This window comes from Lolium rigidum, chromosome 6 (genome assembly GCF_022539505.1).
Source record: "Lolium rigidum isolate FL_2022 chromosome 6, APGP_CSIRO_Lrig_0.1, whole genome shotgun sequence".
In the NCBI taxonomy this organism is placed as follows: Eukaryota; Viridiplantae; Streptophyta; class Magnoliopsida; order Poales; family Poaceae; genus Lolium; species Lolium rigidum.
In genome coordinates this window covers 98,518,637-98,537,043 of record NC_061513.1, presented here as the reverse complement: position 1 = coordinate 98,537,043, position 18,407 = coordinate 98,518,637, and the positions used below count along the sequence as shown (strand labels likewise).

The window sequence follows — 18,407 nt, the reverse complement described above, 5'->3', positions numbered from 1 at the left end:
TGGCCGTTGAAATCGTTCAGTGTGACGTTGGTCTTGATCAGATCGGCACTGGAGCGTCCTAAACGCCGTAGCATGGAGTATGGCATTATATTTACCGCTGCTCCTGTGTCAACCAATATTCTGCCGACGGGCTGCCCATTGATATAACCTTTGAGGTATAGGGCCTTCATGTGTTTGTACCCCTTTTCCCGTGGCTTCTCAAAGATGACTGGCCGTGGACCGCAGTCAAACTGTGCTATCGGCACTTCTTCCATCCCTGGGGCACGAAACTCTGACGGGGGGAAGAACACCATGTTTGTGCCGGCCGATGTATCTGCATCGGCTTCCGTTTGCTTGGGACGCCAAACTCTCTTTGGCGGACGAGTCTCTTCGTCCAAAGTCCGTTGAATTTTTACGGCCAGATCGGGCCGCGCTTTCCTCAACGTGTGCAAGTATCGCGCTTCGGCTTGCTCCAAGCTGCGTAGGCGTTGAACCCTACGCTTCTGGGAATGGCTGAGTCCATCAGGGCACCACCTTGGCCGGTGGTACCTATCCTCTTCTTCATCTTCTGACTCTTCAAAGTCTTCATCTTGAGAGGACTCAGCACGCTTGTTTTGTGGCGGGAGAGGTCCTAGACGCTTGAATACTGAAACTTCCCCTGCATCCTTCTTCCGGCGTCTACACTCCGGGCAGTTTTCGATTGTAGGCAATCGGCTCATCCCTGAGTCCCAGCAGTGTTTAAAGAAGGGACAGTCCCAGTGTTTATCCATATCTTCATGTTCCCTTGACCTCTCCTTAGCGCGGTGCTCGCGCCCTTCGTCTTCTCTGTCATGCCGACGGTACCTTCCTTTATCCTCATCGGACCGATTGTATCTTTCGTCGTTTCTGTCATACTGCCGACGTCGGTCATACTGATATTCATATTTGTTGAGGAGATTCGTGGAAAGCGGCTTTTGGTATCGCATGCTTCTCACTTGTTCCTTGGTGAGGTACCGCTTATCATCATATCGGGGCCGGTCGCGTGGATCGGCCTCCTCCTTTTCCTTGTTGCGGGAGTGACTGCTTTCCTCTTTATCCTTGCCATGGTGGCGCACAGGCCCTGCCATGTTGACATTGCACGAGAAATCCAGTCGACGCCTCGCGGAGTGATTAGGTTCCACCATGTTGACGCCAGGGAACGGATGTGTGTCCACTTTCATGGCAAACTGTCCGAAAAGCAATCGGCCTTGTTCGATCGCCATTTGGATCTGCTGACGAAACACCTTGCAGTCATTGGTGGTGTGGGTGAACGAATGATGCCATTTGCAGTACGGCCTCCCATTCATTTCTTGTGCTGTAGGGGTTTTATGGCCTTCGGGTAATTTCAGCTGTTTTTCCTTAAGCAATAGATCGAAAATCTGCTCAGCTTTGCTCAAATCGAAGTCAAACCCTTTTGCAGGCCCTTGTGGTTTTACCCACTTGCAGGACACGAGATGTGCCCCCCGAGCCCATTCAGCTACAGCCACCTCCAGGTCCGGTGCAGGATCTTCAGTTTCTTCCATCTCAACCAGACCCATCGGACGCTTGAACTTGTCTTGGTACAATTCAGGGTGCCGCTGTTCATAGGATGTGAGTTTCTGCACCATGTGCGACAATGAACTGTACTCTGCTTGGGAAGTCAGATCTTTAATTGGCGTTGCGAGGCCCAATACTGCCAGCTCGATCGCTTCCTTCTCAGATAAACGAACCGAATAACATCGGTTCTCGACGAGTCTCCGAAATGTTGGATGTATTCGAGATCTGTTTCTCCCTGCTCGCCGTACCTGTGTCAGATCGGCAATGCCGGCCTTGGTAGCTTCTGAGTGATATTGCACGTGAAACTGCTCTTCCATTTGCTTCCACGTCCGGACTGAGTTTGGTGGCAACGACGTGTACCATCCAAAGGCTGACCCTGTGAGAGATTGTGCGAAAAACCTCACACGTAACTTGTCTGACGCTGAAATCATGCCCAGCTGCACCAAATATCGGCTTACGTGCTCTATTGAGCTAGATCCTTCTGCTCCATTGAATTTTGAGAATTCGAGGAGCCGATACTTGGGTGGCGGCGGGATCGGGTCATACTCGTCGAGGTACGGCTTGGAATAGCCGATTGTCTTCCTCTTCGGCAGGATGCCGAATTGGTCTCTCAAGATAGTGCTGATCTGCTCCATGGTATTAGTTGTAGGGACCGAGCCTTCATTACTCGTTCCAGTAGCATATTTAGCCAGCCATGCTTGTTTATCGAGCATCTACTCCAGAAATCCCTGTTGGTGCGATCCGGCCTGTGCGCGCCAAGGCATTGCAGTCCGGCACGTATGTGCACATGTATCCATGCGGGATCTCCTTAGGCGGCTCATATAGGAACTGGCAATCGCTAGGATCGCCCCCAACCTTGTAGACGACGTACGCCGGTGAACCCGGCGGCTGCGAGTGCCTGCAAGCGCGAATGGTAGCGGCGGCCTGATCTGGAGCGGTACTTCTCCCTGGTGAGTCCCTAGGGTAGGTCCTGACGGGGAGTATTGATGCTTCATGATTTCCTGCACCACACGGACCGCGACGCGCTCGAGAGTATTCACCAGGCTCTCAGAATAGCGGTGTAGAGAATGAGCTGCCATGTAGTTGATTTCCTGGCGCAGAGCTCTGGTACGTTCCTCCGAAGGGGTAGACAAGTCTACTCCGTCAAGAACACCTTCAGGGGAGAACCCTTTCCACCTTACGCCATGGGACCGGGTCCTCACGAATGAGCCGATGAGATCGGCTTCCAAGACGGCTTTCATCTCATCATACTTCTTCTTTTGCTCTTCCGGCAGATCTGCGTACGTGACTGGTTCGCCGACCACCTCCTCCGCAGCTTTTGACATGGTTGCTGCAGATGTCGATGTTGTCGTTGTTGCAGAGTGTCCCACCGGGCGTGCCAGAATGTGTTGCGGTCAAAAACCCACCGGCGAGTATCGACGGGCAACACAGTAGAGCCGGGAGGCTCCCAGGATTGCGGCTGACCCTGGTCCCTCGGGCGACGGCCCGCAATGCCTTCTGGTACACGCGTCCTGGTGCTTACGAGGGCGTGCCACCTGACCTATACCTGGTCATGAAGGTGATGGATTGCTTCGACTAGTTTCCTGCATGGCAAACACGTAAACATTAAATACGAGCCCCGATCGGCTCTTAAATTGTTCTGTGGATCGGCTCAAAGAGCCGATTGCCCCATGGTTCATGTTAGATTCATAAGGACATGGGGATCATGCTTTATCAATATCGAGCTAAGCTAATCTACGATAGTCTAGGGTTTTCACCGTATAATCGGAACATCCTATGCGTAATTGAGCCTAGCAGATACGTAAGATGATGGAAAACCAACCCTAAAGAGGCCTAAAAACCAACGTGGAGTTGATCCCCGGAACAATCCCTCTAGAGCTTAGTAAACCACACCTTACGCACTACCGGATCCTTCAACTCGTTTATAAGGCCTAATCATATGGATATCAAACCAATCCTTGAAGAACAAGGAGCAACTATAACGGATTAGATCTACTAGATTATGAACAAGCAAGATGCTGCCCTTACACCTAAAATAGGTGTAAGGGCAGCTAGATATCGAGGGGAAACGTAACTAAACAAGTGCATCGTGAAAGCATTGTCATCAACCCCAAAACACCTAAGATAAGGGTGTTGCTCGCCATCAAAAAGGCTTCAGCACGAGCAACACCAACAACGAATAAACCGATACTGCCTAGATCGCAAGATGCGATCTAGGCAGCATGTTGCTTACCCGGGAGAAACCCTCGAAACAAGGGGTGGCGATGCGCCTAGATTGATTTGTTGTGAACGTGATCGTTCTCCTTTCTCAATAACCCTAGATACATATTTATAGTCCGTAGACTCTCTAACTTGGGAATAAACCCAACCGTGTACGAGCTAAACTCTATCTCTTAATTCTAACCGACACGTATCCTACTATATTTACAGATACACGGGCAATCTTGCCCAAACTTCTTGTACAAGGCCGATTCGGGAATATTTTCTATGTATATCTTCTAAGCCCATTTAATCACGGCCCATCTCCAGACTTGGTTAAATTCTGGTGGTAACAGTATATTAATTAAAATTATAATATTTATTATGAATAGGAGGGCGTAGAAGGATAGTTTTTTTGGTTGACCGGCCGTTCGGTTCTAAACTGATACGGTCGAGCTTGACAGCAAAATAATAGCAGGACCAGCCGAAATACAATATGTTCGTCATCACCACCTCCACCAGGAATCAGGACCAGCCGACTAGTCATGCGGTTATGGACTGGTGGCCTGGTGGACAAACGAACAAAATAGAAGAATTTATGTTCAGTTTATCATACTTCCTCCGTTCCTTTCTATAGTGTTTATAGATTTTTGGCATATGTTTTACAATATAAGGCTGTAGCTTAGCTTTTTTCAATTACCTCCTCCACTGGCCAACTCTCACACAACATGCATGAAAAAAATCCATGCAAAATAGGAAACAATTAATTGAGATTTCTAATGCATGACCCCAATAATTGCTTAGATTTAGGAAGCAATGTTTTTCTTTCCTTAATTAAACCTGGCTGCACATATATGGAGAGTCAACCAGAGAGATTTGTGGGATTTGTTACGGTAAGTTAAGAAATTATCGATTCCCTAATTTTACTCCGATCTCAAATCGTTCAGCCAGGGGGTCTTATGTAAAAAATACGCTTGCGCTAATTTCCGTGTAGACACTATAAAATGGAACGGAGGGAGTACTTCTTTCGTTCACTAATATAAAATGCTTTAGGTTTTTATAGATTAATCTATTTTGGTATGTATTTAGTTTATTTTCAATGTGTAGATTAACTTATTATGGTTTGTATCTAGTTTATTTTAAAATATTTAAAGTAACTTAGATTTGTACATAGGAAGTACTTATTACTTATCGAAATAGTCGATGTTAATTCGGTTTCGGTTCTGGCAAGTTTGGTATGGTTTTCTTGTTTGGCCTTTTATGCCTAAGAATTTATGCGAACGTGTAGAAAGAAAATATTTTTTTTGAAAGGGGTAAAAGCTTTGCTCCATTCTACTAATTAAGAAGATAAATGTTAGTTAATTGATGGGCAATCGGGCGGAAAAACCATTACAATGAACACTAACAACCACAACCGCTAGCAACACCAGCAACGGCTAAATCACGAGCAAACTACTCCCAAAGCAAGAATTCCGGTAACCACAACTTTCAGACAAAGAGAGGAGAATCATGCATCAAACTGCTCCGAACTCCTTTCTTGTGGTACCACTTTTCTTTCTGCAGGTACTCTTTCACCTTCTGGATTTTGGCTCCCAAAGACTTCTTCGCTAGTAGGCGAGCAATCTATTTGCTAGATCTAGGGCTAGCCACCTCCAACCTGACAAGAAGGCCGCAAAGCTCTCTAGTAAAGAGCACATCAGAGTTAGATGCCAAAGCACCTACCTTGATGACCTTGTCGCCACAATGGCGGTCTCTCACGACGGTGGTGCGGAAGCCACCTCCGAGGTCACAAGCGAGTCCATCTGCAGATGAACCATCGATAGAGGATGGAAGGGGATCTCACACTTCACCTTTAGGTCGGGCATGATAAGGCATGATCCCATCTATGCCCTCGCACTCAGAGGCAATTGGCACATTAGGGTGCGGCGATGGGGAGGCCCGAGTGGAGAAACAACCAAAGAAGCATTCCTCCCAACCACATCTGTCTCGCCATGGGCCATCACAACGACCGCAACATCATCAACAACCACAGACTACTCTTGCTCAGAGGCCTCACGAGAAGCACGCTCCACAGACTTGGTGGCGAGCACCAACAAAAGCTTGAATTTTGATGCCTCCTCACGCAGTGGATGAGCCACCTCATCGATGTAGTCGGCGACAAGCTGAAGAAGTTTTGTGCGCAGCAGCACAAACTGAGACTGTACAGCTGAGGCCAAAGTGATGTTGCGTTGGAAGCGGCGCTCCCGACCCACATGCTCCCAGCCCTCGAGGCCGCCGCTTGCCAACGCTGAAGAAGGATCATGCAGAAATTTGTTTTGATTTTTCTGAAACTTTTTGATAGCGTTTTTTAAGTTTTAAATAAACAGGTGTGCCTACACCCATGTTCCACTAGATATTTCTGCGACAACAATCTGGTAATTAAGTTGATTTGGAGGGACGCGATCAGCTCCTCTGCCACTGATGGCAGAGCAGGTTTATAGTTGGCCTGCATGTTGCATCACATTAGAAATCTTGAGCACAGGCCAGACGGCCACGTGCCTGTCTAGGAGACTTTCGTAACGGGGCAGCCGGCATGAACACCGCGAACAATAAGTTAATGACCAGTTGCCATAGATTTATGCTTTCCTAATACAAATATCTGAAAACAAAAAAGATTGCCAAACTACCAATGGCTGAATTATTCTGAATATACAGATAAAAACAAGCACTAAACCATAGGTGAATCTATTCTCACGGAAGCAATTTACATCTTGGAGGCCAGCCATCACAACCAACTGCTAAACACCCTTTCAGATGCCTTAGTTTTCAGCCAATGATCATGAACCTAAGGTGGAGGCGGCTTCCTTAACAGATAGATAACCACTGCAGCAAAACAACGTTGTATCAGAAGAAAGAAAGTATAGCCCAATACTGCATGCAATTTGTGTAAACTATTACAAATAGCATTTCACATAGTTGCAGATTTATCAAGCCCTCCTATCGTAGAACTATAAATTTAAGGTTTGACAATTACACGTAACCATACTGAAGAACTGGGCCCACCTGTCAACCCACAACAGCCCCTTCCTTAGGCTTGGTGGAATCCCCAATAGGTAGGTATCAACCCACAACAACCAAGGAGCTGACAATTGGGCCATGTTTCATACTCCCTCCGGTTCAAAATAATTGCCTAAGAATGGATGTATCTAGACATGTTTTAGTGTGTAGATACATTCATTTTGGGGCAATTATTTTGAACTGGAGGGAGTAGTATGGTTGCACTTAACAGTTAAATCTGGATATTTGAGATACCTATGCCTGAATCCAAAGTTATGTGATGGACTGTACAAAATATGAAATTTACATAAGAAAAAACGCATTGAGTATGCAGAATATGAAGAGAATCTTCTTTCATAGAGCTAACAGATACATACTGTAATTAACTTGTTAAAAGAGCAGAAGATTCATGAAAGAAGGTAACAGAAACCAATTTTTTTTTAAAGAGAATCGGTACTAAGTTAGGGCTGTCTAATACTGTCTGAAATTTGTGTCACATATGACATACTAATCAGTAAAAGAAAATACCTCATGGGGCAATACCCATTGCCGAAAATTGCCAGTCTTCAGAGTTAGGTGTCCCCATTATGGTACTGGGGAGTGTAAAGGGGAAAAGTGTCAGCTACAGAAGGCGATAATTTGGCGATTGCATTACAGAATTGTATCGCACTTAGATTCAAAACCGAACTATAGAGTTGCAGTGGCAGGTGATACTGTGCTAAGTTACCTGAGGTTGCATATAACCCATCCCTTGGGCGTAAGCTCCATGCGGGACCATCTAAATGGAACATGAACAAGTCAGTTTCAAGCATCATTAGGTTTGAAGCAACATAAGCTAGAAATACTAACCCCTTGGGCACTTGAGCTAGTTGCACCATGGGCACCCATTGTATCTTTCTTTACTGATCCATCACCAGATTTTGAGGTCAATTTACTATCACCCTACAGGAAATTAATAGACAAAGAAGTTTGGTCAATATTCAGTATGAACTTTTCACACAAAAGCACGCAAATAGAAATAGAAGCTTGCAAGGCCGTAATACAGTCCAACAAAATGAGTGGAGAATATGTAACATTTATAGTATTAGAGATCATTCATGAAGCCCTTGCTTACAATTGAAAAAGTACAGTGTATTAGTTGGAAACTGGAATCATTCATGTGAGGAACTTGCACAGTTCCCACCAAGTGCAAAGTGTAACTGATTAAAGGGCATAGCTCAATGAATCTAATCAGGTTTTGCTAAGCAGGCACTGCGTGCTTTTTGAAGCTATGGTTAAACTAGGAGGAGTAAGAGGAACCTAATTTTGTTTTTGTTTTGCGTTGATGATGTAGAACAGTTCAGTGAAACCATAACGGGTTAGAATATGACATACCTCCATCTGCAATCACCGCGACCGTCCGGAAGATTGTAAGGAAGAAGACAGAGAAGCGAGGTGAGATGAGATATATACAAAACGAGCAAATTATGCGCTTGTGTACTAAGAAGAAGAGTGGAGCAAGAGGCATGATTACTACATACATCTCTGTACTTTTGCAGGTAGATCTTGAGGGGGTCCACGTACTCCTCGAAGCCGAGCGTGGCCATGGCCCAGAGCAGGTCGTCCCCGTTGATGGTCTTCCGCTTCTCCTTCTGGCACTTGTCACTCGCCCTGCACCGCCAGCGAAAATTACAAGTCGAACCCAAAAAACAGAACAAAGCCAAGGGGTGACGCTAGCTAGCTAGCGAGGAGCAGCAGGCTGAAACTGAAACTCACTCGCTGGTGACGAAGGAGATGAACTCGGAGACGCACTCCTGGAGCGTCTCCTTGGCGTCCTTGGCGATCTTGCCGTTGGCCGGCACGGCCTTCTTCATGATGCGGCTGATGTTGGCGATGGGGAGGAACCTGTCCTGCTCCCTGACCCCGCCCCCGCCGCCGCCCCTCGGCGGGCTCCCGCTGTCCTCGTCGGCCATCCGGCGCGCCCCGAAACCCTAGATCCATCGCGAAACAAATTAGTTGGCAAATTCGTGGCTCCACGGCGGCGCGCGCGCGATCGAGCGGAGAGAGATCGGACGAACCTTATAAAAACGCGCGCGCGCGCGCAGGAGCGGAGGGGAGAGAAGGAAGGTTGGGGTGCTGGGAGGAGACGGTGGTGGTTGGTGCGGTGAGGAGAGGTGGGGAATGGGAGATCGGACGCTGGAGAAGGGGAGGCGGCTCGGGCCGGTGCGATGTGGAAGACGACGTATCCGGGCCGTTCGTCGGTCACCACAAGAGAGAGAAGCCTGCTAGTGGGTCCTCAACCTGCCGCTGGACCCCAGAATCGGGCCCACATGGTTCAAGTGCTGTGGGCCCACATGGCCCACTCAAGTCGGTCCGTTTAGGTCGTGCTGCTGGAGCATGCGCGGCCTATCCGTCGGTTCGAGTGGACTGTTTCGGACAAGGCAAGACTAGTTGGATGAAACCGCTGGAGATGCCCTTATCGTCTATCTTGAGTAAACACAATGGGCTTTATTCTTGTTTCGTGGGACCATGCTTTTGGACTCTCTATTTTTAATGTAAAGATTGGGGTCGTCGGTAAGCACCACTACGCATGCAGCAACGCCTCAAGGCCCCCATCTTCTCCTTCATCTCATCTTCTTGTCCGATCCAGTCCCCCTGACATGGGGTACGCTATATTGGGTGACGTAATAGGCGAAGCCATAAAGAAAACTACACGAAGCTGAAGCCCATTTACAATGTAAAATAGGAAGGTTAGGCACATATCGAGTAAATCAACATAGACAATGTAATCAACCTTGAGGTGGACTCTGTGACCTAGCACACTATATAAGGGCTAGGAGGAGCCACCGAGGGGGGACTAGATTCACAACCCGTGATACACCTGTAACCCTAGTTTTTTGATAATACAATCTCGTCGATTTTCTCTCTTGATCTACTTTCGTCGTCTGCCTAATTTGGCTGACCAGTCTTTGAATTCACCAGTGTTCTCCTTCCTCAAAACCCAAGTCCATCATTATAGGTATTTATAAGGTTGCCCCTTATCAATTGGCCACCGCCGGCCAGGCCGTTAGAGCCATCTCCAACCGGCTCGCTGCACCCTGCACCCCACCCACCCTAAGCCCACTAAATTCTCTTCCTCACCTCCACCAGCAATAAAGTGTCGTCCTCGTCTCTGGGAGGTCCATCCCTCACCTAGCTTACATCCCCAACGCCAGCGACGGGGTCTATTCTGGCGTGTCTTCCTACTCTCTGGCGGCTTCTTCCCTGATGTCTCCGGCCACCGTCCGCTACTAACAGGCCTCGGCCCAATCACTCATTCACGCGGGCGTATGGAGGCTAACCGAAGCATAAGGCGTCAAATAGGAATTGCCATGTAAAAGCTGTTTGGACGAAAACTGCTCCCTGGGCCCTGGAGCTAGCAAACACGCCCTTTCATTTTGTTTTCCCTCTTGGGCTGGTCAGGAGGCGGCCCAGGGTGCCCCCAATCGTGGGTCGTGGGCTCGTGGCTCCGCCCCGTCGTTCTGCACTCCGCCGCTCAGTCCACAACCGTCTCCTCCTCCTCTCCTCCCTTGGTCCTTCCTGCTGCAGCAAGCCTCTTCCTTGCCTGGCGACGGCGAGGAGAGCAGGGTAAAGTCGTCTTCCTTCTCTACCATCAAAGTGGAAAAAAGAGCGCGCGCCTGCATAACTAAGTTTCATCCAGATTCTCGCGTTCTCCCGACCAACTTCTCCGGGATATGTCTGCACGAGCGATTCGCCCCCGACGGTGCTGACACTCGTGTAGGCGTGTAGCGCTTTCTCATTCCTGAATAGCTCTAAGATTCTAGTACTGCGGTTGTTGATTTTGTGGTCTGAGTTGGTCTAGATGCGTGGATTGCCATGAGTTGTGGTCTGAACATTTATCCGGATTTGTTTTTCTCTTCCATCAGAACCTGAAAGACAAGTCGATTCGATTGCTATGTCCTGTAGATTTACAGAAACCACATTGTAGTGCTTCTCTCTTATGGTGATTTTTTTTTTTTGCGTTGCTACGCTAGGGTTTCTTATGTTGAAATCACTTCTTCATATTTTATTTTTTTCGTTGAAAATTGGGTTATTCTGATTTTCCATATACACCATATAGTGGCATTAGTATTGGAACTCACATTAGCATTTCTATTATTCTCTTCTTCGATCTCAGCACTTGATTCCAAATCACTGTTAATATATATGCACGAAAAAGTAAATGAAATTTCATCCCAATATATCTTTACAGGCAACACAGCTGATACCTTTTCATCAAAAAAATAAAATCAGCGAGTTAATACTCTGTCTAGTAAGCAAACTGTGATGGGAAAGTAACCGTAGTAGGTAAGGTTTCCGGGTTTCAGATTGATGGTGAATACATAATATTAGGATTAACATCTATACAATAAAACAGATTGATTGCTATTTCCTTTTTTGTCTCTACGCTAACGTGCAGCTTCACGTATATGTAGCATAAGCTTCAAGCTATCAAGGCCAAAATGGGTTCAGCTGAGGATGAGTTCACCCCACTTTCTCAGTTAAAATACGGAATTGGAAACTGTAAAGTGCGGGTGCGCATCTCGCGGTTATGGGAGTCCTTCAATCCGAAAAATGACATTTCGTTCGGCCTTGATAGCCTTCTGATCGATGACCAGGTGATGTACTCCCTACCTTAATTTATACACCAAAAGAATGATCACGTTGCTTGCTGGCTACTAGTGTTACATGACCGTCCTTTAAGTTTTTGATGCACTCATGCTTCTAGTTGTTTTCCACTTGTAGGGTAAAACTATGCAGGCCCGTGTAGATCCCGACAATATAGACCTGTTTGAAGATCAGCTAGTTGAAGGGAAGGTGTATGAATTATCAGATTTTACAGTTGATGTTAGGAGGGAAGACTACATGACCTGTAGCAATGAGTGGACCATGTACTTTCGACGGCAGACAGTGGTCAAGGAGATACAAGGAGATATTGATTCCATACCCCTCCACAGCTTTGAGTTTGTTAAGTTTAAGGACCTCCGTTCCAGGTGTGACGACAAGAGCTTGTTAACAGGTAGATTTGTTTGGAACAGAAATTTTGATAAGAGTCATACCTGACACATGTATATGTCATTCTTTTTCTTACAAGTGCTGATATAAATTATACAGATGTTCTGGGCCACATCGTATATGTTGGGGAGCAGCAGGAGGTCTCGAAAAAATCCCGCCGCATAGAAATTTGCAATGCAAGTATTCGAGATTTGAGGTAACAGAATACAGCTCTTCCTATGTATAATTGACGTGCCTTGATAAATTCCTCACTGGCGGAGTTACTATTTACAGAGGAAGGAATCTGAGTGTCACACTGTATGGAGATATCGCCTGCGGTTTTGCTGAGGATATGCTCGAGAAAGGCCTAGAGTCCTCAGTTATTGCTGTCTTTGCAGGAATGCGCGTTGAATCCACACATTCAGGTTACTCATTGACCCACCCTTTAATTTGTCAGCATCTACCTTGTGAAACTGCTGAATTATATTCCTTTCTTTAATCGTTAAACTTTATTCTGTCTATCATTTGACACAGTCATAGTGTGTACTCAAATCATCTGGTGCCATTTGTTCTAAAGTTGTGATTTCTTGGTGTTATAGTTTGCTCTACAACATCTTCAAAGTACTATCTAGATTTGGATATACCAGAGGTGCAAGAATTCTGTGAGAGGTGAGTTAACTTGATACATTTATACCCAGATTGATGGTTGATCTAAACTCTATGGTAACTGGTTTGCATGCATACAGTTTGCGCATTCAGCAAGCAAACCCTGCTCCAGAAAAGACCCCAGCTCAGAAGTTAGCCGAGAGTTGGCGAACAATCGAACAGATAAAGAGCCTCGATCCAGAGGAGTACGACGAGGTAAATTAAGTTGCTGGTCTTCTGGTGGCGTGCAAAGCTTATCTCTTTTACTCACGTATCTACTATCTTCACTTGCAGGATACTATGTTCTTGTGCAGGGTCTCCCTGCTTGATATAGATTGCACCAGTGGCTGGTGTTATGCTGGATGCGAATTCTGCCAGAAGTCAATGGGCAGGAACCCAAGAAAATACAGGTGCATCCGGTGTGGCCCAGTTAAGAGGCCAGTTCAAATGTAAGGACCGGCAACACCACAATGCTGCCGTTGCAACATTGCTGTTCTCAATATATACTTGTTGCTGAATTAAGTCACTAATTACCACACTGCTGTTCTGGGCCCGTAAGGTACAAGCTAAAGGCGAAGGTGCAAGATGCTACTGGCACAATGGATTTGATGATCTTCTGTGATGTGGCTGAGAAGCTGGTTGGTGTCTCTGCCGAGGAACTCGTCGATGAGATCGAGGATGATGACGATTGGTACACACTGCCGGAAGAAATCGAGGATCTTCTTGGCTCGACCCACACCTTCCAAGTATTTGACAAGTATGGTCACGGGAGCTTCTCGGTGAATTCCATCATGGACCATGTTAGCCCTCCAGTCGCTGCTGCCACCGCTACCCAATCCAAGGAGGAGCCTGACCCCAGCCTGAGCTTGAGCCTGACCCCAACCACGACTCAATGCAAGGAGGGGCCTGTTCCTGAGGGCAGCGCTCCAGCTGCAGAAGCACGGTCGAAGTCCGCTAGACTCCAGAAGCCCAACAAGCGTCTGCGTGGAGACGACTGGATCAACTAAGCGGATTGGGCCATTCTGCAACTCGTTTTAGTGTATCTAGGCTAATGCATCCTCTAGGAATAGGATTAGGCAATGGACCCTTCTGTTCCCTTCTACCCCGGAACAGCTATCTACTGCTGAGACTCGATTTAGTTCAAGTGCTGGGTGACTGTGACTCGATTTAGTTTAAGTGCTGCGTGACTGTGACTTGATTTAGAGTGCTGGGTGACAGATCTTTAAACCCTTTGAACAATGCTTAGCTCATTTGTTAGTGGAATATGTGATTCACCCAGGCTACCAGCTATGGTGGAGGCTAACTATGGCAAATTTCAACTGTATCTTGCTTCTAGTTCCCAATGCAAGCACTCACTAGCAGTAGAAAGGGTGGACTTGGCGCCTTTTTTCGAGAGAATTCAGTGAGCTCCATTAATCGTTAGGCTGTACGAAAGAATATATTTGACGCTCCTATTATCCTATAGCTGCACACAAACCGTGTTAATTCATGGGTGACCTAGTTAACTGAACGTCGAGGAAATCAAACTACAGAAATACAGAATTTCTGTTAAGGCAATTGGACCTGGTTAGTACAAGGAATTACGAAGTAGACGCACAGGCTGAATGGTACACCCACTCAAGCAAAAAACACAAAATGGACAAAGTCACAAAGGGGCATCTTAGGAGAAGTGAACCACAGACATCTCAAACTGCTTAATGGAACTCATAATAGTAGCACTTTCCCTTAACAGGAGCAAAATCTGACAAGGCATAGTTCTCGCCAACACGATCATACGTTATCTCAATTTAAAGAGTGCACTGTAAACACAAAGGAACCAGCCTCCTTAAACACCTAAAAGCCATCACACTGTCTACTCCATGCTTGCCAGCCAAGATGAAACAGCAATCTAAGACCTGGGCTTCTCCTTCTTCTCCTTGAAGAGGGCGAGCAGAGACACACCAGATACCTTGACGACCTTGAACCGGACACCGGGAATATCTCCCACGGCGTGCCCCTTACGACCGAATCCAGCAATCAACACCTCGTCCTGGATGGAGGAAGAGATGAATTAGTAACATATGGCAGAGCAAAGCATTTGAAAAGTACAATAAAGGACGTACATTTTCCTCGATGTAGTTCAAGCAACCATCATTGGGCACAAAGGCAGCAATCTTCTTTCCATTCTTCACAAGCTGCACACGGGCACACTTACGGATGGCAGAGTTAGGCTGCTTGGCCTCAATACCACTGCAATAGAGTCATCACATATTAGCGTCACCACATAAAACATGGGTAAGAAAAGCATACTCTGCATTCCAACATACATCTTCTCCAAAACAATGCCCTTGGCGTGAGACGACCCAGCGAAGGGCTTCTTCCACTCATTACCCAAGTGGCTCTTCTTGTATGCCTTGTCAGCCCACCTCTGGTTCCTGCGGTGGGTCTTGAGCTTGCGCCCAGCTCCCATACCACGTGTCTTACTGAAAAGGGATTAATTCACGGTTACACCACAGCAAAACAGCATACCAAGCATCAGAACAGCTTCGCATTTGACTCTTAAAAATCAGAAGGCAAATACCAAGCAAGATAATGGATACCCTAGAGCATAAGTAACACAAGTAAATAGTACGAATGCAGCAACAGGTGGGGATAGTACAAACTCATAGCCAAAGGAATGTCTGCAGATCTAAATGGCAGCAGTTTTGCAAATAAAATGCGTGTGCCAGAAATTTCATATCAACTGAACAGAATGGTACCTACATCTTCTACCTGTCCGATGATTCAATACAAATAAAGGGTTAGCGAAAACAGATGTACTGTTAAATTAAGGCAGATCCATTGATAAAAGTGTATGCTACCATGCATAAGCCCCGGATCCAAGATTTGGGCCAAGGGAAATATGACTACACAGCAGCAACGAATTAATATCGCTTATGAATATGTTTAGTGCTGATGTTGTATAATCTGATCAGCACTTGACCGTCCATAAGCTGGGATTCATGACGCGCGATTTGGAGAATCTAACCAAATAACAGCAAGAAAGCCCCCGCCGCTATGCCTCTAAATCGCGCAGTAGTGAGGGCACAGGACTACCATTCCAGATCGCTAATTCTAGGCATGAAACAACCATGGAGAATCCGTCGAAAGAATGTGACGGCGAGCTTACCCCATGTTGACGGAAGGGCTCGCGAGACCTCCGAGGTGGCGGTGGCGGTGGCGGCGGCGGCGAGGAAGCGCGAGCTGGTGGCGGCGGCGGCAGCAATAGAGGGGGAGGGGAGGTTGCGGGGAGGCGAAGCTCTTTATATGTGTGTGCTTTGGTGCCTAGGGTTTGGTTGTGGGGCTCGTTGCTTTGAGATCCGTGGAGGCTGATGAAACTACGGCCCTGATGCGGAGGGGCCGATTGAGGTGAGGGATGCGGAAGCTGGACCTGGGCTGCCACGTCGTCGACATTTTGTAAGCCTTGTAGGCGTATGGAAGGATCCACAAATAGGGATGTAAACGGATCGGATCGGATCGGATATTGCTCTTACCATATCCTTTACCATATTTTTGTAACGGATTCGGATCGGAGCGGATAATGGTCGGATGCGGATTCGGATGCGGATTATATCGGATTACGGATATGGAGCGGATTCGGACCGGACTCGGATCAGAAACGGATTATTAAGAAAATATATGCATAAAAAATTAAAAGTATGCTTTTCTATGTAAAATATGCTTGTAATTATAGAATATAGCTAAATGTACACACTATTTCGTACAACAAAGCAATTTATGTACTAATAGCATACATATTTTAACCGATGAACTAACTATATTGTCTAAATATTTAGAGTTGGGCTAATTTTCTCGGATTATCCTCTTTGTAGACCTCGGATAATCCGCAAAAAAGGCGGATAATCCGTATCCGTCGGATAGTATCAATACCATATCCTCTACCATATCCATCGGATATCCGCTTGATCACTATCCGCATCCGTATCCATATCCGGCGGATTTCTAAAAATGCATACCATATCCTCAAAAACGGATATGGAAGCGGATTCGGAGCGGAAATTATCCGTACCATTTACATCCCTATCCACAAACCAAGCTCGATCGTTTTTTTTTTCTCTCTCGGTTCTTTTTTGGCTGCTTCTCTTGTTTGTCTCTCTATTTTTCCGGGTACTTTTCTTGTTTCTAAAATTGACTTTAAATTAAAATTTTGCTAATTTGAAGCAACTGGCATCATGGCGCGTGGTTTCAAAGGTTCTTCATCTATCATGTCCTCATCCATGCTCATATGGTAAGATAGCAGAATCATTCGACCTTGCTCTCGGATGATACAATTAGCAGTGTTGTTAAGTTCACACGACATAAAACTAACGAAGAAACATGTATCATGTGTTTGTATCTTGGTTTGAAAAGTACTCGTCTTTTTTTTTCGAACCGGAAACAGTAGGAGAGGCTCCTACTGTGGCACTATATTAAAATGCCACAATATTTACATCATTTCTAGGTGCATACACCCGTGTTACAGAAAAGTCTCACAAAAAAAAGATCAAAGTCTATCTATAAAAAGAGAGATTGTGTCTTCCAGTTTTTGGTTAACCCTGAACCGAAGAAGTGTAAGATCAGCTATTCCTCTTGCCTTCCAGAAATCCCTTGAGGGTACTATGCCTTTAAAAATTAAATTATTCCTTTCTTTCCAAATGCCCCAAGAAGCTATAGTGAATATTTCAAAGAAAAGACCCTCCTGGAAGTTCGATTTTGCTTGTGTAATCATATCAAATCCCCCAGCACCTATATTCCAATTAATGTTTAACCTTGTCCAACATGAGGTGCTGAAAGGGCAAGAGAAGAAGAGGTGTTCCAATGTTTCTTCATCACCTGTGGTACAGAGAGGACAAATATAATTGTTGCCAATATTGAAGTGTTTTCTCTTTAGCATGTTTCTAGTATTTAAACGATCGGAGAGAAGTAACCAAGCAAAAACTTTCAACTTTGTCCATAGCTTAGACTTCCAAATCCAGGAAAAAGGATCTGGGGGTGATACCAGTCTGTGCACAAACTTGTAATATTTTCTTGAAGAATAGGTATCTCCCCATTTATAAGTCGATACGCTTGTGCATAGTTTGTAGTTTGAGCAAGCTGTTGTATTTCTAGATACTGCTCAAAAGCTTCTGGAGATAAAGGCATATGAAAGGTATCAGCAAAATTTTCCAATGATCCAAAGTGGTGAATTGAGATATCTTCATCTGGACAACGTATCATGTCCTTATCCCCGTATCTCTATGTTGTAAATTTGGCCAATGTAAAGTAAGATAAATATTGTAAAATATATATTATTTATTTATTTAGATTTTTTCCTTTCTTATGATATAATTATTATGTTGTTTAATTTTTATTAAAATAATTAAATAGATAATCTAAGGATACATGCATGTTCTATGAATCGGGACGGAGAGAGTAGCTATTTAGCCGTGTAGGAACAAAATATTATATCTAGCCTATAAATCACAATATCTCTAGGATACATGCAAAAGTAATAACGGGAGTGCAAAGAGTTATGGGGCACATGAAACATTTACCCTTTCGAAGCTAACACGAAATGTTTCCTCTCTCACAAGTAATCGTGCTCACAAGAACAAGGCGGAGAGCCCTTCCACTCACCTTTGCAGCCTCCGAACAAAATCGACAGGTTCATGCCTCCTCTATTTGCCGCTTTGGTGGCAGGTGAGGTGGGGACCTCGGACCTACGATTGGCATTTTACGAAGGTCTCTAAAGTTAGAGTTTGATCAACCAACAACGATGTTATGGTGGCTAATATGGCATTGTACGAGACAAGAATAAGGTCTCTCCTCGTCCATCTGGTATGTGGTAATCTCACATGTGGTGTTGAGAAGTGCGGGAAAGCTTCTGGTCTCTGCTTTCCATGGAGTGGTGGATCTCGTTCGGCCTACGTTTTTTACAAGTTTGGTGTCAAAAGATTAGGATCAATTCGAGGATTTAATGGCGA

General features: G+C 45.7%; 3 protein-coding genes across 3 annotated transcripts; 1 reads left to right on the top strand and 2 right to left on the bottom strand.

The window, feature by feature from the left end:
- Positions 1–6,321: 6,321 nt before the first annotated feature.
- On the bottom strand, positions 6,322–8,942 carry LOC124667585 (nuclear transcription factor Y subunit B-3-like). The gene is made up of 8 exons (XM_047204842.1): positions 8,826–8,942; positions 8,524–8,738; positions 8,289–8,418; positions 8,143–8,148; positions 7,618–7,710; positions 7,496–7,546; positions 7,297–7,361; positions 6,322–6,594 (listed from the first exon to the last, which is right to left on the bottom strand). Exons 2-7 carry the CDS (start codon positions 8,718–8,720, stop codon positions 7,341–7,343), a joined length of 498 nt encoding a protein of 165 aa, XP_047060798.1. The 5' UTR covers positions 8,721–8,738; positions 8,826–8,942; the 3' UTR covers positions 6,322–6,594; positions 7,297–7,340.
- Positions 8,943–11,152: 2,210 nt separating this feature from the next.
- On the top strand, positions 11,153–13,701 carry LOC124667582 (replication protein A 70 kDa DNA-binding subunit E-like). Its single transcript, XM_047204839.1, has 8 exons — positions 11,153–11,405; positions 11,533–11,806; positions 11,902–11,998; positions 12,076–12,206; positions 12,381–12,450; positions 12,528–12,642; positions 12,721–12,875; positions 12,986–13,701. Exons 1-8 carry the CDS (start codon positions 11,250–11,252, stop codon positions 13,431–13,433), a joined length of 1,446 nt encoding a protein of 481 aa, XP_047060795.1. The 5' UTR covers positions 11,153–11,249; the 3' UTR covers positions 13,434–13,701.
- A 395-nt stretch (positions 13,702–14,096) lies between these two features.
- On the bottom strand, positions 14,097–15,646 carry LOC124667586 (40S ribosomal protein S23). Its single transcript, XM_047204843.1, has 4 exons — positions 15,575–15,646; positions 14,733–14,888; positions 14,529–14,655; positions 14,097–14,455 (listed from the first exon to the last, which is right to left on the bottom strand). The coding sequence occupies exons 1-4, from the start codon at positions 15,577–15,579 to the stop codon at positions 14,315–14,317; spliced, it is 429 nt and encodes a 142-aa protein (XP_047060799.1). The 5' UTR covers positions 15,580–15,646; the 3' UTR covers positions 14,097–14,314.
- Between the last annotated feature and the right edge of the window lie 2,761 nt (positions 15,647–18,407).

Coding starts and splice junctions, on each gene's coding strand:
- LOC124667585 (XM_047204842.1), bottom strand. CDS start 8,720: ATGGCCGACGAGGACAGCGGGAGCCCGCCGAGGGGCGGCGGCGGGGGC. Junction 8,419..8,523: donor ATCTCCTTCGTCACCAGCGA/GTGAGTTTCAGT, acceptor CTGGCGGTGCAG/GGCGAGTGACAAGTGCCAGA. Junction 7,547..7,617: donor CTAGCTCAAGTGCCCAAGGG/GTTAGTATTTCT, acceptor TGTTCCATTTAG/ATGGTCCCGCATGGAGCTTA.
- LOC124667582 (XM_047204839.1), top strand. CDS start 11,250: ATGGGTTCAGCTGAGGATGAGTTCACCCCACTTTCTCAGTTAAAATAC. Junction 11,807..11,901: donor CGACAAGAGCTTGTTAACAG/GTAGATTTGTTT, acceptor TAAATTATACAG/ATGTTCTGGGCCACATCGTA. Junction 12,207..12,380: donor CGTTGAATCCACACATTCAG/GTTACTCATTGA, acceptor TTGGTGTTATAG/TTTGCTCTACAACATCTTCA.
- LOC124667586 (XM_047204843.1), bottom strand. Junction 14,656..14,732: donor GGCATTGTTTTGGAGAAGAT/GTATGTTGGAAT, acceptor ACTCTATTGCAG/TGGTATTGAGGCCAAGCAGC. Junction 14,456..14,528: donor TGAACTACATCGAGGAAAAT/GTACGTCCTTTA, acceptor TCCTCCATCCAG/GACGAGGTGTTGATTGCTGG.